At 38.2% G+C, this 27922-nt stretch overlaps 3 protein-coding genes across 13 annotated transcripts in view; 2 read left to right on the top strand and 1 right to left on the bottom strand.

Annotated features, from left to right (window-relative positions):
- prom1a (prominin 1a) overlaps positions 1-11064 on the top strand; it is a 46617-nt gene extending 35553 nt beyond the window's left edge. For 4 of the 11 annotated variants that reach the window (XM_077577658.1, XM_077577659.1, XM_077577660.1 and 1 more), the window contains 5 exons: positions 1670-1738; positions 4406-4509; positions 5542-5584; positions 6988-7033; positions 8760-11064. In XM_077577658.1, the coding sequence (XP_077433784.1) occupies positions 1670-1738; positions 4406-4475 (139 nt within the window). In that variant the 3' untranslated portion in view covers positions 4476-4509; positions 5542-5584; positions 6988-7033; positions 8760-11064. Of the gene's footprint in view, positions 1-1130; positions 2285-4405; positions 4510-5541; positions 5585-6987; positions 7034-8759 lie in introns of those variants that run through there. The other 7 variants (XM_077577661.1, XM_077577668.1, XM_077577669.1 and 4 more) reach the window with 5 other exon arrangements.
- A 658-nt stretch (positions 11065-11722) lies between these two features.
- fgfbp1a (fibroblast growth factor binding protein 1a) lies at positions 11723-13223 on the top strand. The gene is made up of 2 exons (XM_077578410.1): positions 11723-11816; positions 12101-13223. Exon 2 carries the CDS (start codon positions 12110-12112, stop codon positions 12668-12670), a length of 561 nt encoding a protein of 186 aa, XP_077434536.1. The 5' UTR covers positions 11723-11816; positions 12101-12109; the 3' UTR covers positions 12671-13223.
- A 1423-nt stretch (positions 13224-14646) lies between these two features.
- anxa5a (annexin A5a) lies at positions 14647-27898 on the bottom strand. The gene is made up of 13 exons (XM_077578065.1): positions 27860-27898; positions 27576-27603; positions 26735-26819; positions 25780-25874; positions 24722-24835; positions 21515-21605; positions 20324-20403; positions 19300-19350; positions 18731-18824; positions 17576-17671; positions 17438-17496; positions 16313-16435; positions 14647-14846 (listed from the first exon to the last, which is right to left on the bottom strand). The coding sequence occupies exons 2-13, from the start codon at positions 27576-27578 to the stop codon at positions 14787-14789; spliced, it is 951 nt and encodes a 316-aa protein (XP_077434191.1). The 5' UTR covers positions 27579-27603; positions 27860-27898; the 3' UTR covers positions 14647-14786.
- Between the last annotated feature and the right edge of the window lie 24 nt (positions 27899-27922).

The raw sequence follows: 27922 nt of genomic DNA on the forward strand, positions 1-27922 counted from the left end.
GATTATTTTTTAAACTGATTGTTCCTCTTTAACCCTCCTGTTATGGTTGTTTATTTGGTACACTGAATGTGACTTGCAACATATTTTATTATATCATTTAAAAAAAAAATATATATATATATTTTTTTTTTGGGGGGGGGCGGGAAATTGGGATTGGAGGGTATTATAAACACGTTTCCTTTTTTTTTTCTCAGTATTTTTCATCAGCATTCAGGGCTAATATTTTTTGGTGGATTTGATATGGCTTATAGTAATACTAAATCAATATTACTAAAATAAATATTATATAAGATTTTTTTTCATGGTCCTATTTTACACCCCCACCCCAACCCCCTGTAATCCCTGATCCAAATAACAATAATAACAATAATAATAATAATAATAATAATGGCATATTTCATTTTTTTATTATTTTTTTGTGAATATTAGAACAATTATATACACTAATGTACTAAAATAAATATTGACATTTTGAGTGAGTAGATTTTTTTTTCATGGTCCTATGTTGCCCCCCCCAACCCCCAGTAATTCTGATCCTAATAATAATAATAATAATAATAATAATAATAATAATAATAATAATAATAATAATAATAGCAGCATTTCATTTTTTGATTAATAATTTGTGGCTGAATATTGGGACAATTAAATGCACGAATGTACTAAAATAAATATTAACATTTTGAGTGAGTAGATTTTTTTTTCATGGTCCTATGTCGACCCCCCCCACCCCCAATAATTCTGATCCTAATAATAATAATAATAATAATAATAATAATAATAGCAGCATTTAATTTTTTGATTAATAATTTGTTGGTGAATATTGGGACAATTAAATGCACGAATATACTAAAATAAATATTGACATTTTGAGTGAGTAGATATTTTTTTCATGGTCCTATGTTGCCCCCCCAGTAATTCTAATTCTAATAATAATAATAATAATAGTAGTAGCATTTAATTATTTTGATTAATAATTTGATGGTGAATATTGGGACAATTAAATGCACGAATATACTAAAATAAATATTGACATTTTGAGTGAGTAGATATTTTTTCCTATGTTGCCAAAGCTTCTTTTGTTGTACCCTAACTCTTTCTTCCCGCTTTTCTTTCCTCCTTCTTCCTAGTTCCTCCGTTTCCGGGACTTGGCATTTTACTTTGTGATAACCATTTCTACTCTTTTCATCATCCAGCTCATCCTTCATCCTCCCTTTTTTTGCTTTTGTCATCTCCTCCTCTTCCTCTTCCTCTTCCTCTTCGTCTTGGCACTCGGCACTTTATAAACACTCTGTCTTGGAAGGCATGTTCCTTTTTGTAACCTGGGGGGGAGGGGGCAGGCTACTTCCTGGTGCATTCCATCCAAGAACATTATCGTTTTTTTGTTTGTTTTTTTTGCCACAAAACGACCCATTTCTGCTTTTTTACCATCCAAAGTGTTTACGACTACAAATTCTTGGTGCTGGTTTCTGGGGTGAAAAGTGTCCCTTAACTTTCACTGAAGGGCTCTCGCAATCGCGACCTGACAAACGCTTGACTGTGTCATTGCTGTAAATAATCCAAAAGAAAATGGCCGCCCCCAATGAAAAGGAACACGACAAGCATGCCATCATGTTTCATCTCACATCTTTCATGTTTTTTTGTTTTGTATGCAATGTTTTGTTTTCAGTATGGAAAGTGGTAATAATGGTTATCATAACGAGCCCCCGCAAGGCATCCTAAACCCCCCCGTGACCAGGTAAACGCGCTGGTTGCTAGTCCGCTGCATGCAATTTGGTGGCGGGAGCACGCTCACGTTGAGATGTATCTTATTTGTTGTTTTGAGGGTTTCTGTTGATTGATGACAACTGCATCGTTCTATTCAGAGCTTGTGGCTTCATTTTGACTTCTGAGGGATTCAAAAGCTATGCGGCCGACCAACCTTGTAGCACAAAAAAAGTGCACCTGTTGATATTTAAGAAACTATGTGGAAATCTGCATAGCCAATTTATCTTGATTAGTTTCAGATTTTATTTATTTATTTATTATTTTTTAGGGATTATCTTGAACTTTACTGGTTTGGTAAGTTTGACTTTATGGGGGGTGGGGTGGAAGGTTAAGTGATTCAACTGGCTATTCGGACGACGCATAGCTTTATCCAGCGTGGCCTGCATTTATCTTGGGTTGCTTAATTTGTTTTGTTTTTTAGGGTTCAACTGACTTTGCATCCAACCACATAGCTTTAACCTTTGGCTACATTTATCTGTTCTTTCTTTTTGGGAGAGAGAGGGGGCAGAGAGAGAGAGGGAGCAAGAGAGGGAGGAGAGAGGGGGAGGTGAGCGAGCGAGGGAGGGAGAGAGAGAGAAGGGCGGAGGAAGGGAGGAGAGAAAGAGAGAGAGAGGGGGGGGAGGAGAGGAATGGAGGAGAGAGGGAGTGAGATGGAGGAGGGAGGGAGGAGAGAGCGAGAGGAGAGAAAGACAGAGAGAGGGGGGAGAGGGCGGGAGGAGAGAGAGAGGTAGAGGGAGGAGAGCAAGGGAGAGAGAGAGGGAGGGAGGGACAGAGAGAGAGAGAGAAAGAGACTGAGAGACCGAGACAGAGAGACCGAGACAGAGAGAGACAGACAGAGAGGGAGGGAGGGAGAGAGAGGGGGAGGTGAGCGAGGGAGGGAGAGAGAGAGAAGGGCGGCGGAAGGAGGAGAGAAAGAGAGAGAGAGGGGGGGAGAGGAGAGGAATGGAGGAGAGAGGGAGTGAGATGGAGGAGGGAGGGAGGAGAGAGCGAGAGGAGAGAAAGACAGAGAGAGAGGGGGAGGAGAGGGCGGGAGGAGAGGGCGGGAGGAGAGAGAGAGAGAGAGAGGGAGAGGGAGGAGAGCAAGGGAGAGAGAGAGGGAGGGAGGGGCGGAGAGAGAGAGAAAGAGACTGAGAGACCGAGACAGAGAGAGACAGACAGAGAGGGAGGGAGGGAGAGAGACAGACAGAATGAGAGAGAGAGAGAGAGAGAGACAGAGAGAGAGACAGAATGAGAAAGAGAGAGTGGGAGACAGAGAGAGAGAGAGACAGACAGACAGAGAGAGAGTGAGAGACAGAGAGAGAGTGAGAGACAGAATGAGAGAGAGACAGAGAGAGACAGAAGGACAGAGAGAGACAGAATGAGAGAGAGAGAGAGAGAGAGAGGGAGAGGGAGGAGAGCAAGGGAGAGAGAGAGGGAGGGAGGGGCGGAGAGAGAGAGAAAGAGACTGAGAGACCGAGACAGAGAGAGACAGACAGAGAGGGAGGGAGGGAGAGAGACAGACAGAATGAGAGAGAGAGAGAGAGAGAGACAGAGAGAGAGACAGAATGAGAAAGAGAGAGTGGGAGACAGAGAGAGAGAGAGACAGACAGACAGAGAGAGAGTGAGAGACAGAGAGAGAGAGAGACAGAATGAGAGAGAGACAGAGAGAGACAGAAGGACAGAGAGAGACAGAATGAGAGAGAGAGAGAGAGAGAGAGAAAGAGAGAGAGAGACAGAGACCATGTTGCCAGTTTGACATCCAAAGTTCTTGCTAGCCATGACGTCTGCTAGCCAGAGTTTGCGCTACACAGTTTGTTTATAGAGTCATATATGGGAACTTGCTACAGTACTTGATGTTCCATACAGAAAATTCCACATTTGAGTAAATACATATAAATAAATACATGTTAGCTCCTTGCTAAATGCTAATGCTACGAAAACAAGACCGTCACATAAAAAAAAAAAAAAAGCGCTGATAAAGAATTGTTGTGAATCCATCCTTCAATTTGGTGGTATGACGTGTGCCGCCAAGTCACTCTTTCCTCTCGTTTAGAGTCAGCCAAAGTCCAAAGATGAATTTGCACCTGATCCTTTTGTTCCCAGAGAGGCAAGCATGGAAAAACGCTTGGGGTTCTTTGTGATGCTTTTGTTTTCCTCTTTAAACCCACACAAAAAATAATAATAATAACTGCATGTTTTTTTTGTTTGTTTTTTTGACTTACCGGGTGAACATTAGCACATAACTTCAGGCGGAGAGCAAAACATGCAAAATCATAATAATGCAATTGATCATAAAACAACCACAGTTTGCAGATGAAAATGAATGAAGTTGAAAACTGAAGGAAATAAAAAGCTCTTTAATTAAAGCTGCAAACTTTTATTTTTTAAAACTTTGGTATGAATAAATAAAAACTTGACTGTTGACCTCAGTAAGCTAAGTTTTCTTTTCAGTTTGTCACTTCACGCTTCAAGTTTGAAGGTGAGAAAAAAAAAAAAAGTACAGTCACTGAAAATTTAAATTTTTTAAAAAGCATAACAAATCAAATATTTGTTGATTTTTATTTGTTCATGTTTTGCTCTCTGACCGAGCGGCTTCTTGTTTGTTTGTTTGTTTGTTTGTTTTTGTGTACGGCCGCTAATGTTGTTGTTCCTGTGCTAGCATCCCAACGTACGATACCATGAACAGGTTCCCACGAGCCTCGGCTCCTCCGAGGCACATCGACTGGTGACCGAGAGCTTGCATTTTCTTGTGGCTCCCAACAGGTACAAAAAAAAAAAAAAAAATCTTCTTCCAGCATGGATCCATCCGCCTTTTCCTCTTCCATTGTCCTAACATTTACACAACAACTTGTATTCACTCACTGAGTACTCATCGATACATCAATACCTCTAGTACTTTTGATATCATTTTTTTTTTAAAAAACATTTCTTTCTTACGCAGATGATGATTTGACGATGTGTCAAACTGCCACAGCGTAGCACCAACTTCTGTCGAGTAGGGCTTACTCGATTTGATATTTTTTGCCTTAAGTATCGGGGCTTAGTATCGGCAGACTTACTGGCAGAGATACCTTGAAATATGGCATGTATCGGCCTGATACCGGTATCTGATATCGTACTCACCCTTCCCTAAAAAATATCAACTCAACTTAATTTCGCATAACATTTCTATTTTCACCTTAAAAAAAAAAAATACACCTGCAAGCTATACTATATATATGCTATAAACTATTCTCGTCATCATCTGGTATAACAGTATTAAAGTAATGTTGACATTCTTTGTTTGCAAATTTTTGTAAAATTCTTAATATTTTTTTGACATTATTTTTAAATTTTAACTCCTAACATTTCCTAACCCTTCCTGTAAAAAAAATAAAATAAATAAAATGCTAGAAATTAGTATTTTTTCCCCCTCTTTTTTTTTGTAAAAATGTTTACAAATTTATTCATGGGAATTTTCTCATAACATTTTTGCTATGGAACTGCAAATTCTTCATGTAAAAAAAATACGTTATTCTTACAAAATTATTTTGTATTTTTTTTGGTGTGATGAAACATTCCAACTTTTCTTTTTTAAATTAAATTAAAACTAACATTTTTGTTAAATGTAAAAATACGACTTTATTCTTGTGAAATTCCGAACAATTTTTAATGCCTTTAACATTCCTTTTAATAATAATAAGAAAAGTTAAATTTTTTGGTCATTATCCTTTTTTTTTTCAGCCTCTAACCATCCTTTCATGTGCAATTAATCCTGCTTTCTCTCCTCTAAGTAACCGTAATTCTTCATTTAAGCTTCTTTTAGGCTGTTTCTTCTCTTTTGTGGAGCGACATCACGGTGAGAATCACAATCACGTCCCGATTTTCTTTTCATGTAAACGCTTGCATGAGGACGTTCTCTTGTTTCTTTTGTTTTGCATGAATCTTATTTCATGTCATTTGATGTTGTGTCGTGATTGCCACGGAGCCAGAGGGGCCATTTTGCATGGCCAATATGGAAATTTCCAAGAGAATGACACACACACACACACACTCCCAAAATGATGCACATGACTCAGTGCGCCCTCGTTTATTTCGGTGTCGTTTAACGTCTTCCAAGATAAACGAGAACGCGTCCGCGCGCAGCCAAACGATCGTGTTTTTATGTTGATGTATTGAATTTTCTCGAGCACTCACAGAACCGCAACATTAAAATGGATTCAGCTGCAGATGTTATTTTGGCACGTTTTCGGGAATATAAAAAAAAAAAAAGATTGTTTGTAATCATTCTGCGCTAGTTTGCAGCCTGCTGTATTTGACTTGTTATGGGTTAGCAAAACATTACTCGACGTTGTCATGATAATGTTGGATTTTTATTTTTTTTATGCATTTTGGAAAAAACGGAAAAAAATCATTCAAACTGATTTTATGAATTTGTTGCAAGAATGAATTTGAAATGTTACTAAAACAAAGTCGTAATGTAAAGGAAAAATGATTTAATTCTTATAGTATTACACCCATAAGAAAATAGTCTTATGATAATAAAAAAATCTCATACTACAATTTTATTCTCGAAAAAAAAATGATTGCAATGCTACAACAAAATTTTCAAGAACAACTTTCTTCTTGCAATTTGTCTTATTGCCGTAACACTTTTAGCATCGTGTGTTAGCTGTTAGCATTTGACTGTTTTTAACATTCCCATAGCAATCCGCCTTTTTTTGGAAAATGACATTATTTTCATAAAACGTTATTTTCTCGTAATATTACAACCGTATTCTCGCAAAAGTAGTAAACTAGTGCAACTTATTTCTCGCAACATTCAACATTTTACAACTTTTTAAAACGCAATGCGACTTCTTTTTTTTTTTCATAAAATCAAGAATACTTTGTCTGAGCACGATAATCATATTCTCATGAAGTTGTAACATGTTTCGGTCAGATTTTTTTATTTATTTTTTCAACATGTATTGCCTTTAATATTCTTTTCATACCCGCTTTGAATAGATACAAGGAAATACTTAGTATTAGCCTGCAGCTGTCCAAATAATAAGCCACCGTTTTTTTTTGTTTTATTTTCCGAGGCTAACAGCAGATTCAAGTCTTTAAAAATCCTTATTAAAGCCTGGAGGAATCCTCATTTCTGTCTTTATTACACTTTACAGCCCGAGCTGCTCTCCTCTCCCAAACTCCATATGCAAATATTGCCGCTTATTTGAAACATGATGCCAACATCCAATTCTTTCCTCTTCATCTCCGCAGCTGCCACGAACTTCACTGGAACTGAAAAAAAATGAAGAAGTGGAAGGTGAGTTGCCTGCACTTTGTATTTCTTTTATTCGCTGCGATTAGAACGAGTTTCGATTGTTTGGATCGATGGTTGGTGATAAAACTCAAGGTTTTATCATCGCCGTTCACGCGGCCATTTAACAAGCAATTTGCTCCTCGATAGAGCTTGAACAAATCCATTCATGTCTACACGCCGCGATAAGTGGCTCATTGAAATGTTTTGGGGACGATACGTTTGGAAATAAAATGGATGCTATTTTGAGAGGGAGGGAGGGAGAGAGAGAGGAGGAAGGAAGAGAGAGGTAGGGAGGGAGAGAGAGAGGGGGAAGGAAGAGAGAGGTAGGGAGGGAGAGAGAGGGGGAAGGAAGAGAGAGAGAAGGGAGAGAGAGAGAGGGTGGTAAGGAAGGAAGAGAGAGAGAGAGAGAGAGAGGGCCAGAGAAAGGGAGAGGTAGGGAGGGAGAGAGAGAGAGAGGGGGAAGGAAGAGAGAGGTAGGGAGGGAGAGAGAGAGGGAAGGAAGAGAGAGAGAGAAGGGAGAGAGAGGGGGGGGTAAGGAAGGAAGACAGAGAGAGAGAGAGGGCCAGAGAAAGGGAGAGGTAGGGAGGGAGAGAGAGAGAGGGGGAAGGAAGAGAGAGAGAGAGGGGGTAAGCAAGAGAGAGAGAGAGAGAGAGAGGGCCAGAGTGAGCCAGAGAGAGAGAGAGAGGACCAGAGAAAGAGAGACAAAGAAAGAGAGAGACAAAGAGTAAGATAGGGCCAGAAAGAGAAATAAAGAGAGAGCCAGAGTGCATGAGAGAGAGAGAGAGAGAGAGAGAGAGGGCCAGAGTGAGCCAGAGAGAGAGAGAGAGGGCCAGAGTGAGCCAGAGAGAGAGAGAGAGAGAGAGAGAGAGAGAGAGAGAGAGAGAGAGAGAAAACTAGGGCCAGAAAGAGAGAGTGAGAGAGAGACAGAGAGAGAGAGTAAGAGAGGGCCAGAGAGAGAGAGACAAAGAGGGAGAGAGAGACAAAGAGTAAGATATGGCCAGAAAGAGAGAGAGAGCCAGAGTGTGTGTGAGAGAGAGAGAGAGAGGGCCAGAGTGAGCCAGAGAGAGAGAGAGAGAGGGCCAGAGTGAGCCAGAGAGAGAGAGAGAGGGGGCCAGAGAAAGAGAGAGACAAAGAGTAAGATAGGGCCACAAAGAGAAATAAAGAGAGAGCCAGAGTGTGTGAGAGAGAGAGAGAGGGCCAGAGTGAGCCAGAGAGAGAGAGACAAAGAGTAAACTAGGGCCAGAGTGTGTGAGAGAGAGAGTAAGAGAGGGCCAGGGAGAGAGAGAGTAAATGAGGGCCAGAGAGAGAGAGACAAAGAGGGAGAGAGAGACAAAGAGTAAGATAGGGCCAGAAAGAGAAAGAGAGAGAGAGCCAGAGTGTGTGTGAGAGAGAGAGAGAGAGAGAAAGAGAGCAAGAGAGAGTAAAAGAGGGCCAGAGAAAGAGAGAGAGACAAAGAGGGAGAGAGAGACAAAGAGTAAGATAGGGCCAGAAAGAGAAAGAGAGAGAGAGCCAGAGTGTGTGTGAGAGAGAGAGAGAGAGAGAAAGAGAGCAAGAGAGAGTAAAAGAGGGCCAGAGAAAGAGAGAGAGACAAAGAGGGAGAGAGAGACAAAGAGTAAGAAAGGGCCAGAAAGAGATAGAGAGAGAGCCAGAGTGAGAGAGAGAAAGGGAGAGACAGAGCCTTTTCTGTGAAAATCTAACTGACTGTAATTTTCCTGTCATTGACTACCAGGTCATCCTGTTTGTTCTTATCGGAAACTGAGGTCAACTAAACTCCAAAACAGGATTTTTTTTCTGTCACGACGACCAACTTTCGGAGTGTTTTCATCATGATCATCTTTCCCGCCGGACATCAACGGGCTGCCAACCTGTTTACATTTCTTAGGATGCAAAAATCCCAACTGGACTTCAACATTTTCCTGACGACGACAACAGTGATTACGTAACCACCAGAAAGTAACAAACGACACGCTGCTAAAAAAAAGAAAAAAGAAAAAAAAGGACCTGCTGATAAGTTTGCGTCGTTATTCTTGAGGACGACGGAAAAACGACGCCTATTGTTCCGTTTGCAGCTTGTTGGCATCAACAAGGTGGACCAAAATGGACAAACTGGAGCCAGCATGAATTTGAATTGTTTACCATAAAGTGATGTCATCCATGTGGATATTTTGAGGCCCGTTTCCAAAAGACTGGTTGCCTTTCATGTTGCCATTTACTGCTTTTTACTGCCCTGCCTGCGATGTGCTTACGCCGTTTGCAACATTTACCAACATAGAGGAGCCTTTTTTTTCTTTTTTCTTTTTTTGCTCCACTTTTTGTCTGCTTCTACAAAAAAAAATTCTCTGCAATGAAATTTCACTTTACACTCCGTCCGATGCCGTTGATGAGATTTATTTTTTTTTTCTTGCACAGCCCGCAGGTCGCTGTTTTATTCAAATTACGTTCAAATTTTGCACTTAAGAGTTCCACGTGGACCAAAAACAGCAAGTTTTGACGAAGTTATTCAGCATACGTTTAAATCATTCAAAAACGGTTTCACTTCCGTGTGATAAAATTTTCTCCAGGCTCTTTTTCTTATAGTTGCATAAAAAGCAGAATACAGTTAAACCAAAGAGTGACTTTTCCGTTCATAAAATCAAACTTTTGACATGGCAAATTTAAAAAAATATATATGGATATGTAAAGAAAAACAAGAACAATCACAGATAAACAATCAATACACCCACAAAGTCAATCAAAATCCAAAATAGCCAATCGCTATTTTCCTAAAAGTATTTCCTTTTCAAATTCCTTTGCGTTATTATTTCTTCAACATTTACACATCTTTTTGGTGAATTAACATTTCAGTGACAAAGTGAAGAAATATTCTTCTCAAGCCAAATAACGTTTTTTTTTTACAATAGATCTCAGGATTAACCCACTCATTTTCAAATTCGATTATTGTTGTACTTGTTTTGTAATCGAAACTACATGGATACATTTATCGAACAGTAAACTCGAGCAAGTGAATGTATTCCAGTTTGTTTTTCTTCATGTTGTACATTGTATGCTAACGCTAACGCTAACATGCCCTGCTAACGTTTCGCTTACGTGTTTACAGGCTAGTTGCTGTTGATGTTAAAACAAAAACACACACTGGACAATCTGTTCCTGATAGAAAATGTGATTTCGGTGTGCAAAAACAAAATACTTAAGGGAAAATAAGAAAAATGTCACCTTCTGTTTGACACAACAAGCTAGTGCCTAGCTAACATCTGAAACTGCCAACAAAATTAACTAGGCCACTATAACTTTTATATTTAATTTGAATCAAAAGGTCATCTTGAGTTGAACCAATTAATGTTATTTAGTCGAGTCTTACGGTTTTAACATTATTTTTACTCAACTGTTAGCTTCCGGCTATGCTACAGTGGTGGTACCTTGACATACGAGTGCCGCAAGTTTTTCAAGTCAATAATTTTTGCTTCGCGTTCCGACAATAATTTGAATATTTTTATGGTGACTGTTGATTTGATGTACAAATAAAATGGCTTGTGAATTAAACTTGTAAGTCAAGGTGCCATTGTATTTGATTCAAAAGTTGAAATATATATTTAGAAAAATAGCATTTAGCATTTTGGTACTACGCTGACTAACATGACGGACCTAAAGAACGCAATTCATTTGTATTCGGTTCACTGTAGTGTTTGGCTACTCGTGCTAAACCAGGTTAGCTGCTAGCTATTAAGCTAGCCACCCTTTTTTTTCTCTCCATACAGTTGAAATAAATGAAATAGAGTTCCACACATAAATTGTCTATATAGCGACAGAGTGCACACATAACATTCTAGTGTAATTTTTACTGAGATATAAGTTGAAAAGGCCTTTTGCGCATATGTCTGCTAATTTTTCTGGCTTAGGGATTTGGTTCTTGCAATAGAAAAAGGATTCGTTTTTCTGTCCGTCTACAAGAATTTGTATGTGAGGGGACAATGCTTGATTTTTCTTAAGTGCTTCAATGTGTAAACTGTGAATAAAGTTTTTCTTTCAGCTTGTAATTTTTGTCTCCAGTCTGTCTGTTTGTGGGTTAGTGTATTGTTTAGTCAATAATGGCAAAAGCGTGAAGCTGCTTTTGCATTTTAATCCATTTGTTGACAAATTGCCACTTTAATTTTCTTTCTCTTTTGTGGTCTTAAACAGACATTTTGTTTTCCAAAAGCAACCAAACAACAAATCGCTAAGATGCCATGACATCATCATTATTTGAAGTTAATTTGAAAAAATAGTTTGAGCTTTTTTTGTATGACTATTTTTTACAAAGTTGAGCAGGTAAAGGCGCATACATGCCAGATTTATTGAATATTCCAGCCCAGAGGTGGCAAATCCAGGTCCAGAAAGTAAAAACCCTGCCACAGTTTGGCTTTAGCCCTTGATGCTAGCTAGCTAGCTCCCATGGTGCTGGTTTACCTGCTAGGGAGCTAGCTAGCTAGCATCAGGGGCTATGGCTAAACTGTGAGTTTTTACTTTCAGGTGCTAGCTAGCGAGCTCATATATATAATAAAACATTTGTACTTAAACAACATTATCATGTTAGTCGTTCCTGTGTTGATTTTATTTTTTTTAAAGAAAAGAAAGGAAATGTGTGGGCGTGCGTGTGTGTGGGGAGGGGAGGGGGGTGGATAAGGGTGGGGGGTTGAATGGGAGGGGAGGGCGTGATTTTTTTTTCAAATTGCTCCAAAGGCAAGTGAGGCATACAAACTAAACTCCAACTTGGAATGTTTTAATATCTGCTTGGATTTACATTGTTAAGGTACGTTTATTAGTTTGACAGAAGTTATTTTATTTTTGTAAATGTAACTTTCATGTTGAATGCTTTTAAATATTGAGTTATGTGATCACAAGCTATAAATAATACTATATGTTAAAGGGTTGTTGTTTTTTAGTAGAGAAACATAATTTCTGCTTTTATCATCAATATTAGAAGTGTTTGAATAGCTAATGTGTATGTTATGACTTGGCACTTGCTTGAACCTTGAAGGGTCAAGACTTACGACTCACTCCCACCTCTGTTGTTTATCATCAACGCTCTTCCAGGTCGTATTGATGGCTTGTGTCTCCAACACGATCCTTCTGCTGTTTCTTGCGTGCCTCTGCCAGCAGTTGGCGCCAGTGAGCAGTCACAAGGAGCAGAAAAGTGCCGACAAGGGGGCTAAAAAGGCGCCCTTACGCCCTTTTCGGGGGCGGGACAAGCATGGGTGTAGCTGGGCAGCTTCGGGCGACGGCCCCGACGTCACCCTGGTGGTCACCTGTGCCGACCGGGGGTCCGCCGTCGCCTGCGAGTACGCCGCCACACCCTCCTCGTGCCCCCGCTACGTCTCCGACGCCAAACGGTACTGGAAGCAGCTGGGACGGGCGCTCCGGCGGCACGGGGAGTTGTGCAGGGCGGGCGCTGCGCCTGTCAGGGCGGCGGTGTGCAGGGGCGCACCCCCGGAGGCTCACTTCAGACTTCGGACCACACAGGCTCCGCCCACCACCTCGGTGAAGTCGTGTATCGCGGAGAACAGGAAGTTGGCCCGGGAGTACTGCAAAGAGGCCTGGTCGGATTTTTGTACTTTTTTGTTTACGATGGTGCAAGGAGACGAGTGCGGAGAAAGCAAATGCTAACAGCTAACACGCAATGCTAAACGCCATAGACGGCGGGCTAACGAATAGCTTCGACAATCGTCGTGTGTGTCTGAATGTCTGTGAATAGGAAGAAGTGTGGGTATGTCTTAAAAGCTGCACATTTCAGGGCTAATCAGCTTGTGAATTAACCAACGTCGATGTGAAACTTAAAGCGGTTTAAAAAAGTACAAAGTACAGATGAGATTAGTGTGAGTGTTTTAGTCGGGTTCGTGTATTTTAACTCATTCACTGCCCTTGACGGCTATAGACGTCCAAAAATTTATTGGAACTATTTCTATTAGTTTCACATTTTTTTCCACTTTTGTTAACAAGAGTATGAAAACCTAGGGAAAAAAAATATTATACATTTAGAACAGATTGAGGGGATAAGCAAGATTGCCTCTTTCCTTTATTTTGTGCCCATTTCCTCATACACAGTTCACATGTAACATGGACAATCGCAGCATGTTTTTGTGGTTCATTAAAATGCTGTTTCCCAAGATGAACACCAGGGGTCGCCATTTTTCCATTTCAGCAAAAAAAAAAAAAATACAACCATGTATAATAAGGCAGATTTTTTTTTGTAAATGATCATGAATAGTAATAAAGCTTTTATTAAAAAAGAAAAGAAAAGAAAAAAAGACCATGTAAGACGTTTTTTTAAACTGCAGTGTTTTTTTTCTTTTAAAAAAACAAAGCAAAACGTATAGTAAGGCTGATTTATTTATTTTTTGTAAATGATCACGAATAATAGTAAAGTTTTTTTTTTAACATTTAAAACTTAAAATAAATAAATAAAATACCAACCATTGTTAGAGGCATTTATTTATTAAAAAATAACCACCATTTTATTATTTTAAAAAAAGGCCATGTTTATAGTGAGGCCTTTGTTTAAACAACCATGAAAAAAATGTATAGCTGAATAGATTTTTTAAATTTATATTGTTATTATATTTATTTTTTTTAGATTTATAGATGTAAGATTTATTTTTTTTTTTTTTTAAAGTGGAAGTTCAGCTCTTTAACATGAAAAGCAAGATGCAAAAGCAAGGAATAAAATTGTAGCAAGACAACACTTTCGCAGTCAGGACATGCTGTGATGCGAGCTATCAAAACGACTTTTCTGTTCTTCTAACGACACAAAGTCGCCCTCCTGTTGTCACACTAATGTTTGCCCTCGGCAAAAAAAAGTGGATCCGGTTTGCTTTCGCAGCATGTCGCTTTTGAACCTCCAGAGGACCAAATTAGAAGGCGGACACTAAAACCACGGGGAGGCGGAAAGTGCTGCGCAAACCACTACGTTATATATGTGCATCGCAGATATACAAAATACATCTACGTCGTCTTTCTGACTGCTTGAGGTGACTGTTGTAAAATATTATGAGTAAGAAAAAGCATTTGACTACGTTGCTTTCAAGAAGAAAAAAAAAATGAACACAAGAACCCAAAATATGAAAAATTCAACAGCCCAAAAAAAAAAAAAAAAAAACAACAAAACATAGCTTAAAATAATTTTTTAAATCACTACAAAACAACACAAAATTAACAAAAACTCCAAAAGAAACAAATATTTACAAAAACAAAGAAAAATAACTGCAAATAATAAATTGAAATCGTCTTATAGAGGCCAAAAGTCTTGAGTTGTTCCGGAGCGGACTTACAGGTGGTCCGACCGCTCACGTCCTCTGATTGGCTGATTGGTTGCCAGGACGACTGTGAGCTTTGGTGTGTGCGTGTGCGCTTTGTAAAGAGCTTAGAGGTAAGAAGTGAGAGGAGGAGTTGACTGGTGAAAACACCACAATGATGTTATTGTTAGCATTAGCCATAGCATGAAATGGATAACCCTGTTTTGACACCCTAAAACTAACCCTTGAAACCGTAATTAGAAATCCCACCCCTAGTTTGAAACCCTAATTTGAAACCCCAAACCAGGCTAAAAACACATTAGGAAAAAAAAAAACACACACACACACACACACACGACAAACTTTTATTAAATTTTCTCCCCCAAGTCAGACATGACACCCAAATCAATCACATGAATATAATCAATAGTGTTGTCTGGTGGGCAGCGACATTTCTGTCAGCCTGGTGATCGACTGCTGGGAAGCTTAATTCAATCTCGTGACCCGCAAAGGTACAGCAAGCACTTCAGGTACGCGCCTGATGTGTCCTCCTACACACACACACACACACACGCACACACACACACCTTAATTTGAAACCCTAATCCTTGTTGCACGGAAACCCTAACGCAGGCCTGAAACCTTATTTTAAAACGCTAACCCTGGTTTAAAACCCTAGTTTGAAACCCCAATGGAACCTTAAACCCCAAATTTGAAACCCTAACCCTGGCTTGAAACCCTAACCAATGGTAGAACCTCTAATTTGAAATCCTAACCTAAACTTCAAACTCTAGGCTCTTTTCTTGAAACCCTAATTTAAAACAAGAACCCTTGTTTTGAACTGCAGCCTTGACTTTGAACTTAAATTTGTAGGCCTAATTCCATCTCGAACTTTATTTGTTAACCTTAACATTGTCTTGAAACCCTAATTTGAAACGCTAAACTAGGCGTGAAGCCCAAATTTAAAGCAGCAACCCAGGTTTAAAACCCTTATTTCAAGCCCTAGCCCTGTCTTGAAACCCTCATTTCAAAGCCTCACTGTGGCTTGTATCCTAAATTTGAAACCCTAATCCTTGGTGTATGGAAACCCTAACACAGGCCCGAAACCTGATTTTAAAACGCTAGCGGTTAAAAACCCTAGTTTGAAACCCCAATGGAACCTTAAACCCCACATTTGAAACCCTAACCCTGGCTTGAAACCCTAATTTGAGACCCTAACCCTGGTAGAACCTCTAATTTGAAATCCTAACCTAAACTTTAAACCCTAATTTCAAACCTGAATGATACAATTTTGAAACCTAAATTTCAAACCCTGACCCATCCTTAAAACCCTAACTTGGGCTGGAAACCCTCTTTTCTTGAAACCCTAATTTGAAACGGGAAACTGTAGCCCTGACTTTGAACTTAAATTTGTATGCCTAATATCCATCTTGAACCCTAATTATAAACCTCCACATTGTCTTAAAACCCCAATTTGAAACCCTAACTCTAGCTTTAAATCCTCTAACCTGACTTGACGCCAACATTTTTGCAACGTGAGAGCAAGCCGGACTACTTGAAAAGCAAACAAAGCGATTTGAACGCGGAACCTCCGGACTGCGAGGCGGGCGTACAAGCCACTAAGTCACCGTGCTGCCACCGCGCAAAATCCATTTGGACAAAACGGCGTCGGGGAGAACGTGATAAGCGTGCCGACTGCGCTGATTGATGAGCCGCTCGGAGGATTACGTCGAGCTCCGACATGTTTGAGAAGAATCAGATCATCCTTAGAGGAAAGTGTTTATGTGAAGTGCCTCACACACACACTGACTTTGTGTGTGTGTGTGTGTGTGTGTGTGTGTGTGTGTTTTCCTCTTAAACCCGAGCAGAGCTGCTGAGGAGGAATGTTTATGTCATCACTCCGCTTTTATGGACTTATCTACAGGATATGTATGGACTTGTTTATAGACATGAACATATTTGGACGCTATAGAGTATGGACTTATTTGGAGCAATTAGTTGAAGAAGCACGCGGTACCTGAATGGTGTTGTAGAGCGAGTCTCCGTACTTGTCCTTGAAACAAGCGGCGATGTCCAACATGTCCTCCTCGCTCCTGGACACCAGAACCCTCATCAGGGTGTCGTCGTCCGTTCCGGCACGCTACAAAAAATACACACAAAAACAAAACAACAAAAAAACGACATTAGGTTAGGGATAGACCGAATATCAGTTGGGCCGATTAACGGCGCCGATATTCAGCATTTTGACGAATATCGGCATCGGCCATTTTGAAGAATCATACGACTGATTTTTTTTTTTTTTACGTTAACTTTAGGGAACTAATTACCGGGTATTTCAAAGATGCTGCTGGCCCTGCGCCTACTGTTTTAAGATAAGTAAAATTTTAATACTTGAGATATTTTGAAATTTTGGAAAACAATAGCGAGCTATTAAGTTTTTATTTCACTTTTGAAGACATGGGAGATCCCGGAACTTTTTGTTGGATTTTTTTGAAAACAAAGATTTTTTTTAAACTCCAATATTTTCCAAACGCTAAAAATTGCTCAATAAACATATTTAAAAATAAATCTGGAGTTTCTATTTTTTCAAATTTTGATGCCAATATTTTCCCTTTTAGCAAAAATGAAAAACGGCTCCAAATATCAGTTATCGGCGTCCATGACTACTAATAATCGGTATCGGCATCGGCCCTGACCAAACCATATCGGTCTATTACCCTAACGCTAACCCCATTAAGTGACAGTAAAAATCACACGGGCGTTACATTATTTTACCCTATATTGAGTCTTGAAAGACTCATTTGACACCCTAATCCTGTCTTCAAACCCTAATTGTAAACCCCAACCCTGTCTTAACATAAAATATGAAGCTTACCTAAAGTCTGAAGAGCAAAGTTGCTCACACAGCTTGTGTAAATGTCCCCCTTAGCGCCACGCTAGCTAATGATGCTAACTAAGTGCGTCAGAAATGAAATGGAGCAGAATTCCCCGCTGTCGGGTTAACTAACGGTCGCATGGGGAACTCGCCCTCCAATTAATCCATTCTGCTGGAATTGCCTTGCGGTGCAATTACGGGAGAAAAAACAAAAACAAAAAAAAACAGCGACGACGTCATGTAAAAAAAAAAAAAAAGCACACGCACCCTCATCGATCTGTACAGCGACTCAGCAAAAAATGACGGAACGCTCCGGGTGCATTTCACTGTGGAGGCAAGCAAATGTTTTAGACCGTTAATAATGAAAAGGTCATTCATATTAATGAGTGATGTTAAATGTTGTACCGACGGCTAGCAGCAAGTTCTCCAGATTTCCGGTGGTCTCGCCTTCAATGCTGGCCTCGATGTCGGAACTGCACATTTTCTTGTAGGCGTCAAACACTGCGCGCACATCAAACACACTTTTAGAATACAGTCATAAAACATCATGTTGAAATACTCTAACCCTGTTGAAATGCTTCATAGGTATGTTTTTATAATAATTATTGCACTTGTGTTTTAAGATACAACAAAAAACTAAAAATATTGTACAAATAACATACATACATATTCATAACAAACATATAAAGAAACTTAATTTATCTCTCAGCCATCGCTTTCTGTAGGCGTCTTCAGCAAAAACTGAAAGTACTTCCTGTTTTGTTTTTCTTCTTTCTAATAGGAATTGTGTCAAACGGAATAGTGCGCTCTCTAGTGGTCGATGGTGGAATTACGTGCAAAACAAATGGGAGGTGGAACAAAAATAAAGTGATAGAAGTAATAATAATACAAAAAATAGTGGGACGGCAAGCCCAGAACTTTCTAACTCAAACTTTCTCATTTCATTCTCCTGGAATGGTTTTTGAGGTTAGTCCCAAAAAAAAAAAATCTATGAAAATGTCACTTTTTAAGATTTTGGCCCAGTGTTGAACTGACGGATCAGGAGAAATGCAAGAATGGACTGCCCCCTATAGGTCAAAATTGGAACTAAAAGTTGACTGAGACCATGCAAATAATATGAGGGTTTTTTTTTTACCATTTACCAAATCTATTCTTTTAGTCTCGTAATACAGATTTTATCATCACAATTATTTACAACTTTATTCTCACAAAATGATCTTTTTTTCCCTCGTATTATTATGTCTTCTTTCTTATTATGACCGACTCATATGCAACAGCATTACGACGAAAAAAAAATCTCAAAATAATATGACTGTTCTCATAATATTATCATTCATTTTTCATAATATTTGGACTTTATTCTCGTCTATTTATACTTTATTTTGACAATATTCTGAACACAGTGACAAATGTAAATGGTAAAATATACACAAACCACACACTTGTATATAATATCACTCATATGGGTTTTATATGATCATTGCTAGAACTAAATTTGGCAAAAGAAAAAATGAAATTCAAGTCAAAAATCAACTCACCGTTCCATGAACCTACTCTCACCTTTACGAAGATGTTCTGCGCTCCTATTTCCGAGAATGTTGATGAATTTCTCCTCATCCGTGCCGAATTTGCCCTCGCCGGCGGCGTACAAGTCCTGCGGTCACGGTAAACGGACTCGGATGATTACAACTCGTGAGTTATTCATGCCCGAGCGGCAGCCATTTTCTGCTCAACACAATTCTTCCCACAAATTCATTTCCTTTTCGGAGGCCCCCACGCCCCCAAAAAACTTGAACTTAACGTGATTCGTGTTATTATCAGACGTGCTGATGTGACTCACTTGCGTGGTCATCCTTAACGTATTCATATTCATATTTCAGATCTGGACTTAATACGTAGCGGCTGGCAGCTCGTCGTTAAGCGAGCGCCAATGTCGTCTTTCCTCGTGACATTTTTATTTCCACAGTGGCAAGAAAATACAATTTCCAAACACGCAAGAACTACATTTCCCAGGAGGCCGTGCTTCTGCGCGCCTGCCGCCAACACCTTATGTTTGTGTGCTCAATGTGCATGCGTGTGCACGTGTGCGTGCGTGTGTAATACAGTAGAGGATGATTTTTGCTTCCTACCTTTGCATCTTCAGCGATGTTTGCCTCGTCGACTGCCTCCTCCCTGCTTCCCTTCGCCACACAACCGTAGAAAGAGCATAAAAATTGTGTCCAAAAAAATCGACTTGTAATATGGATAGAACAATAATTTGATTGTTGTAATGTCATGATTTATTGTTGCAAAATTACAACTGGATTTTTTTTTAACATGATTTTATTTACATGATTTTAATTTTAATTCATATTTAATTGTATTAAAATTGAATTCAATTGTTGCACTAATTACAGTAAATATTATATTTTATTTTAAAGCAGAAAAATGATACAATTATTACAATTTTGAATTGTTGAACCAGTTTAAAATTAAACAGTGAATTGTTGACCAACTTAATAAATTGCTTGAAGTGGTAACACATGATTTAATTAAGTTATTCCAAAGTGATATATTAAATTTGATTAATTATGAGTTCATTAAACTTCATATATTCACTCTGGATTAATTCAATCGTGTGTTACCACTTGAACCAATTTTATTGAGTTGGTCAACAATTCTCTGTTTAATCTTAAATTTGGTTAAACAATTCTCTTTTTAGAGTCTTAGTTTATATTATTACAATCAATATGAATTGATGATCTTTTTTTTTGTTTACCAAAATATTACAACTTTATTGTTAGAATATTGATACTTTTTTTTCGTTGCAAAATTGATTTACATCATCTATTATGAATACACAGTATTTTATTCTCTGCCTAGCATTACAACTTCAACAACTTCTTTACTGCATTTTTTTTCTCAATTCAATTTGAATTTTATTGAATTTTTATTTAATGTCCATTGTTGACTACATTATATTTTCTTTTAAATGTGGCCATAATATTCCTTCAAGCAAGAACTATTTGACCACATCAGTGTTATAATTTTACAAGAATTCTTTTTTTAATTGGACATAATTTTGCTAGAATAATGTCATAATATGACAAAAACGAATGTGTAATACAAAACATTATGATCACATTTTCTTTTGCTGTAATGTAATAATGTTACCTGCAGGAGGATGACCAGCAGCCTCTGGTAGTATCCCGATGTGTCACTGCAGATGTCCTTCTCGAGATTACTGCCAAACTCTGCAAGATACAAAATACTTGATTCTGAGAATATTTACAACTTTTTTTTCTGGTATTTTTATGTTGATTTTTTTTTTTTGTTCCCCCCTCATATGCTTTTCCTGTTCAGTATTGTTATTTTTATGTTACTCTCGCAATTGTCCAACTTTTTTCTCTAATATTTTTCAGATTTTTTGGGCCATTTTTTTCCTCCCCTTTTCAGTTTGTCCAAAAAGAAGAAAAAGCAGAAATGAAATGAGAAATAGTGTAGCTTATAGCTTATAAATAGTGTAACCTTTCTACATTCAACTCTTCTCACAATTTGCTTTTTTTTTGGTAGCAATATGACAATTGTATTTTCCTTGTAACGTTGAGTTATTCTCTCATTTTTTAACCCACAAACTATTTTTTGACAGTATTACAATTTTATTCTCCTCATCCAAATTTTCAATTATTTTTTTCTGAATTTTTTTCCTTATTTTTCCCTTCATTTATTTTTATTATTTGTCTATTGCTTTTCTTTTAGTCCTACTTGAAACAAAACAAAAACCAAAATTACGTATTGTATTTTACGTCTTACATTATTTCTATTAATAAGAATGGATGATGACTTTTTTCCTCACAATTGTGGTCCACTATTTGCAAATTTTCTTATTCACGGTTTATCCTGCGTTATTTGCTTTGACACCACCTAGTGGCAACGTGGTGCCAAAGAAACAATTTGAAGTGAGCCGACGACCATCCTGTGGCATCTTTAGGCAATTTCAAACCCTTTTACTTATAATTTTCTCTGATATTTTTGTTCTTCGTGGCAGGAAAAAATTTGAATTTATTCTAATCACATTCAGTTTTTTTTGCTGGTCTGTGTTTACTTAAGTTGTAGAATAAGCTTCAGGCCAGAAAGAATATACGAGGATGCCTCGAACCCAACGTGATCAATAAATCCATTTAACTGCGCTGACACGGCGCTCTAATTAGCATGTCTTTCACGGTTACATAAATCAATACATGCATGACCAAAACTGCTATTTGACTCGTCTTTTTTTCGCACAAAGAAGCGTTCGTTTTTGTCGCAAAGGCAAACTAATTCACCGCTAATGGCGGGGAAAAGCACACTTATCGACTGTCTCACCTTTCTTATAGACCTTAACGACGTCTCGAAGGCGGGGGCCGCTTCTGGAGGCCAAGATCTCAATCAGCACATCGTCATCAGTGCCGACGCCCTGCAACGAAAGAAGGAGAAAGAATCATCAAGAAGCTAGCACCGTGGGTTTTTTTTTATAGCTGCAGCGTTATTAGAACAAAAAGATGATAATACATTTCCCATCTCGAATTTCCCGTCTGACGCGAGTGAGCCGAGTTGCCACGGCGACCCGGAACACCCTCAATTGCGGCTTTTGTATGTTTAATTAACTCGATTGACGCGCGTTTCAATGCTGGCTGCACAAAGACGTTGTCATGATGTGTCTTGTGGCTGCTTGATGAGCCGTAGAGATGCACATCCGTGTAGATATGCGATTATTTTTTTCAATGTCATGATATTACATTTATGATACATAAATGTCAAAATATAATAAATTGTTCAGCCCTAGTATATCAAGTAGTAGTAGGCCTATAGCATAGCACAACATAGCATAGTATAGCATAGCACAGCACAATAAAGCATAGCAAAGTAAAGCGTAGCATAGAATAGCTTAGTGTTATAGTATAGCGTAGCATAGTTTAGCATTGCATTGTATAGCATAGCATAGTACAGCACAATAAAGCACAGAACAGTAAAATGCAATATAATAAATTGTTCAGCCCGTGTATATAAAGAAGTAGTATAGCATAGCATATCACAGTAAAGTGTAGCAAAGCTGAGTAGTATAGTATAGCATAGCATCATATAGCATAGCACTGTATACTATAGCATAGCACAGAACAGTAAAGTATAGGATAAGATAGCACAGTAAAGTATAGCATAGCATAGTAGTAGAGTATAGCATATCGTATAGCATAGCAAAGTAAAGCATAGCATAGCACAGCATGGTATAGCTTAGCATAGAATAGCACAGCCTAGTTTAGCATAGCATAGTAGTATAGTATAGCATAGCATAGCACAGCATGGTATAGCTTAGCATAGCGTAGTACAGTATAGCCTCGTATAATAGTGTCGTACAGTTGCACATTTTAGCTTGATGTCAAATTCTAAATAACCCAAAACCAAATACGCCACCTTCTGAAAGAAAAAAAAAACATTTGGGTTTGTCACTCTTGTAGCTTTGAAAGAATGCTAACACTGCAGACGGCTCATTTTCAGTTGCTGCTTTTAAACCATTAACCGCGCGTCTCAAAGTGCGCTTATTCCCACTTGTCACTCACAAGTTTCATTAGGGGTAAATACCAGACACAGAAACGACAGTCCTGCTATTATTGTACATTTCACCATCATTAGTGTATCATTTTTTGAAAGGCTTTTGACAAGCTTTGAATTTATTTTTTATTTTTTTCCCCTCAGACAGATGGTCACACGCACTGCGTTTATTTGCGATGCATAATCAGGGATGAACGTCACTGTGCTTATAACACACCATTTTTGGTCTGTTTAGAAAAATGCTTTGTTATTGCGCACATTTTTTTCAACTGGAACAACAAACTAGCGTAGCACATCACAAAAGTTGAACAATTCTAAAAATGGTTAGACTATAAAGAATGTTCGCCCAAAAGCAAGGAGACTGAAAGAACGAAAAATGGAAATAAATTCCAGTGTCTGGTATCTGCTCCTTGGTTTGGATGCTAACCCCCCAAAAAATATTTTGCTGTTTCAAAATATTGTTAGTTTTGCGATCATGATTAGAAAAATCGATGATGTAGAGGGAAATAAAATGTGTGTGCTCACGATTGGTGGAGGTAAATATGTGACTTGCGAGCATTTTGTGAAAAAATATTAAGCTATATATAGTGCAAATGTGCAATTTGGTCGACGTATGTGCTATTATTTTTATTAGCCTCTCTTGACCTATTCTATTGCTTCAGCACTTGTCGTTTCACATGTTAGCTATTACTTTAACCCTGGAGAACCCACGGGGTCAAATTTGGCCCCTATAAATTCTGCTACTCAAATAACAAAGACCTTTTTTTTTTTTTACAAATTTAACTTCAAAAGTCCAGAGTGCCACTTCTGTGGATTCTAGTGGATGAATATTCTAGTGGATGAATATTGCATTTACATGAGCCAGAGTGGTGGTGACAAGATGGCTGGCAACATGCTGTTTTGTTGAGCTGGAAATCAATCCAAACAAAACCATCTTCTCAGCAAACCATCAGATGGTAAAATTGTGGGTTTTTTTTGTTAATCTATTTCATATCATGTTGCAGAATGCCTAGGAGTATGTTTTATATATATTTTTTGATAAATTTGCAACTCTGAGCTAGTTAAAAAAAAAGGGTTAAAATTGAAAAAACATATTTTGGTGTTCAGTGAACTTATAGCAGTCATTTAATGTATAATTTTCCAAAGAAGAAAAGTTCTCCAGGGTTAAAACCTTACTTTGAAACCCTAACCCCAGTTTGAAACCTTACTTTGAAACCCTAATACTAGTTTAAAACCCTACTTTGAAACCCCAATACTAGTTTAAAACCCTACTTTGAAACCTTAACCCCAGTTTGAAACCCTACTTTGAAACCCTAACCCCAGTTTGAAACCCTACTTTGAAACCCTAATCCTAGTTTAAAACCCTACTTTGAAACCCTAACCCTAGTTTAAAACCCTACTTTGAAAACCTAATACTAGTTTAAAACCCTACTTTGAAACCCTAACCCCAGTTTGAAACCCTACTTTGAAACCCTAATCCTAGTTTAAAACCCTACTTACGTTTCAAACTAGGGTTAGGGTTTCAAACTAGGGTTTTAAACTAGGATTAGGGTTTCAAAGTAGGGTTTTAAACTAGGATTAGGGTTTCAAAGTAGGGTTTAAAACTAGAATTAGGGTTTCAAAGTAGGGTTTCAAACTGGGGTTAGGGTTTCAAATAGGGATTTTAAACTAAGATTAGGGTTTCAAAGTAGGGTTTCAAACTGGGGTTAGGGTTTCAAATAGGGATTTTAAACTAGGATTAGGGTTTCAAAGAAGGGTTTTAAATTAGGGTTAGGGTTTCAAAGTAGGGTTTTAAACTAGTATTAGGGTTTCAAAGTAGGGTTTCAAACGAGGGTTAGGGTTTCAAAGTAGGGTTTTAAACTAGGATTAGGGTTTCAAAGTAGGGTTTTAAACTAGTATTAGGGTTTGAAAGTAGGGTTTTAAACTAGGGTTAGGGTTTTTTTAGCCCCAAGTCCAATTGATTCCGAATGTCTCGGGAGTTACCTTGATGGCCTTGTGCAGCAGCGTGGCGTCGTACAAGACGGGCGGAGTCATCAGGGCCACGATGAGACTCTCAAACAGACCTCCCAGCTCCGACTTGAGAGCGCTGAGCAGATCCTGCGGGAGCCCAACGATTGATGATATTTGCTCTCGCTAATAACCGCGTTTGTATCGAACTGTATTGCGTTTCATTTGGAACGTCACCGACTTGGTGAGGGAAAACCAACGAGGCCTTAACCCGTTGTCTCTTTGTGACATGTTTGAAACCAAGTGTAAATGTTTTTCTTTCTTTGTGTTGCTAAAACTTTTCATGTAGGCTACGCATGACAATATCAACAATTAAATGGAACTGAACCTAATTAATATACTGTACTGGAGTTCTTTTTTTTTTTTAACAAAAAGGTTTAAGAGGGGGAGGGGCTTGGGTTGTTTAGTACAAAACGGTTTATTTTGGGGGGGTTGTGAAGTACAAAATGACTCAATTTTGAAGGTTGTTTTATATAAAAACGACCCATATTTCTGGATTGTTTAGTACAAAGCGATACAATTATTATTATTATTATTGTTATTATTATTATTTATTTATGTATTTATTATTTTTAATTTTTTAAATTTTTTAAATGTAAAATTTTAAATCTAAAAATTAAATATTTTTTTAAGACTAATGACCCAATTATTATTTTTTTTTTAATACAAACCAACCCAATTTTTAACCGAATTTTTGTTTTTTAATATATATAAAACAATCCCAAATTATTTTTTTAATAACGACACCATTTTTGTTGTTAGTACAAAACTAACCAATTTTTTGAGTCGTTTAGCACATAACAAACCGATTTTTATTTATTTTTTTAAAATACATAATGAGCCAATTTTGGAGATTTTTTTGTTTAAAAAACAACAAAAAACAACAACAACAAACAACATTTTTTTGGAGGTGGTTCGTAAGTACAAAATGACCCAAAGTCCTTTAGTAATATCTTCTTTTTTTCAACCCGGAGAATTAAACACCTCCTCCCTACCGGGCTCTCGCTGGTCGGATGTCTGCGATCCAGCCTCACCTTTCCGTAGGCCGTTTTGTACGCCTCCTTTATTTTCTGCCGCTGATCGTTGCTGCGTGCCGCCAGCAACATGAGGACCACGTCTTCATCCGTCCCTGTCGGACAAATGACTCATGAGATAAGAAGAAGGGCATCAAGGTCTGAGAGGAGAACGGGCGAAGTTGGTGATTTAATCATCGATGGCTTGTGAAAGTCAACAAGGCCTCAAGGGAGAGAGAGAGAGAGAAAAAAGATCCCAGAAGGATAAACTAACCGAAGAGCGACAGGGGTCAATGTGGAAGAACGGACACTAATCCCAGGCTAAAGAGCTAATGTCAGGCCGCCTTATTGGAAAAGGGTCAAGTGTAAGAGATTATAACAGAGTGATCATCAACATCATTGATCGGTACAAAAGAGCACAGTAGGATTTGTGGATTAGTGGCATTGTGGAATCAAAATTGGATCACTAAGCCAGTGTTTTCCAACCTTTAATGAGGTACTGCTTTTTATATATATATATATATATTAGAAACATTTTACAACACACCACCAACCATAAACGTCCCAACAAGTAGGTACTTGTATATTGAACTAATGGCGATCACATCAAAATTGATACTCTTGTGTGAGATTATTTTTTGTTCTTGAAAACAAACATCACTTGCAGTCCATTATTTTATTGTCATAAGAATCGATTTAAAACATCTATTAGCTTTATACATGAAAATAGTTTTCCAAGCATCCTTTAGTGCAGACCACTGACAGCTGCAGCACGCTAATGCTAATGCTAGACGGGCGCTAAGTGGGAAGCGCAATTAAACGCGCGCCTTTGAGACAATACTCTTGGAGATTTGTCCAGCATTTTAAAAACAAGTGCAAATTGATGCTTGCTTAAGAATGAAAATAAAAAAGCATTTGGAATGAATACCAATGTTGAAAATGGTGGCTAAGCATTGTGTAAGATTTGAGCACATACCAAGTCCTTTCATGGCTCGGTGGAGGATATCGGCGTCGTGTTTGGCGTCAAAGTTGACAAAAGGTCGGACGCTGCCTCGGTACGCCTGCGAGGAGGAAATAAATTCAATGATCTGTTCTTAAAATGGACATTTAAATGATTCATTGATCCATAACACAAACATAATAATGAAGTTCGAAGCTGCTAGCCTGTTTCTGAAAAAAGTAGCTTAGCCTTTAATTCCAGTTGGTTGTATTATTCTTTATAGAACACTACAAATTTGTCATGCTAACAAAACCTTTTTAGTTTAAAAAGTTTTAGATGAAAGGAGGAGGGACATGATTAGATGCTATCAGTTACCATGCTAACAGCTAGCATATTGAAAGCTAAATGAAGTTATATCAGGTTCTATTTTGGAAGCTAAACGAGGATAGTTTGAAAGAGTTACCAGTTGCTATGCTAACATCTTTGTAGTTCATTTATCTTTTCTTCTTAACTGCGTTTAAAAATAGGTGCGCGTTCAATCATAACTGATAAAATAATAGCATTGTGTTTATCACGTGTGGCCATGACATGATTAAAGCCATGAAAGGTGTCAAATAAAGCACCCCCCCCCCAAAAAAAAAAAACAACCAATGAGACGATGAATGAATACACTTTCGCTAGCAAACGCTTTTCAGGTGCTCGTGCAAGAAGCGATAATAATAAGCTCATTAAATGTATTATCTGCTCTTCGAGGGAAAGCCATTGACCTTTTCTCACTTTATTACACACGGCGGCCTGTGCGAAGAGACATTTATTTGCTTCTGATTGAATGCCTCACACCCAAGATTTTGTGATAAAATCCAAAGGAAGACCTCACCATGTTCCTTTCTGATGCTTGCACAAAGCTGAAAGAGACAAGATCACATTCATTTCGATCACAAGTCGCTCTTACAGGGTTCTATGCTCGCTAGGTTGCTATCATGCTAACATCTAGTATAGCAAACACCCAATACGGTTAGAAAATAAAAATGCTAACCATCTACCAGTTGCTACAAAGACAACAACAACAAAATGCTACATACTAAGTTGCTAACAACGAGGAAGAAAAATGCTAATGCATATATTTTCGGTGTGAAAGCCAGGATAATGCTAGCATATTACCAGTTGAAATCTAACAAGCAGCTGCTACAAGGAGCACAAAATGCTGATATGCTAAATACAAAA

The sequence above is a fragment of the Vanacampus margaritifer genome, chromosome 10, assembly GCF_051991255.1.
Source record: "Vanacampus margaritifer isolate UIUO_Vmar chromosome 10, RoL_Vmar_1.0, whole genome shotgun sequence".
NCBI classification, from domain to species: domain Eukaryota; kingdom Metazoa; phylum Chordata; class Actinopteri; order Syngnathiformes; family Syngnathidae; genus Vanacampus; species Vanacampus margaritifer.

Excerpts from the sequence above, each read along its gene's own strand:
- fgfbp1a (XM_077578410.1), top strand. The coding sequence starts at position 12,110 with ATGGCTTGTGTCTCCAACACGATCCTTCTGCTGTTTCTTGCGTGCCTC.
- anxa5a (XM_077578065.1), bottom strand. Across the intron at positions 18,825-19,299 it reads ACATCGCTGAAGATGCAAAG|GACTTGTACGCCGCCGGCGA; the intron begins GTAGGAAGCAAA and ends CCGTGACCGCAG. Across the intron at positions 14,847-16,312 it reads CGCTCTACAACACCATTCAG|GAGGACACATCAGGCGCGTA; the intron begins GTACCGCGTGCT and ends GTGTGTGTGTAG.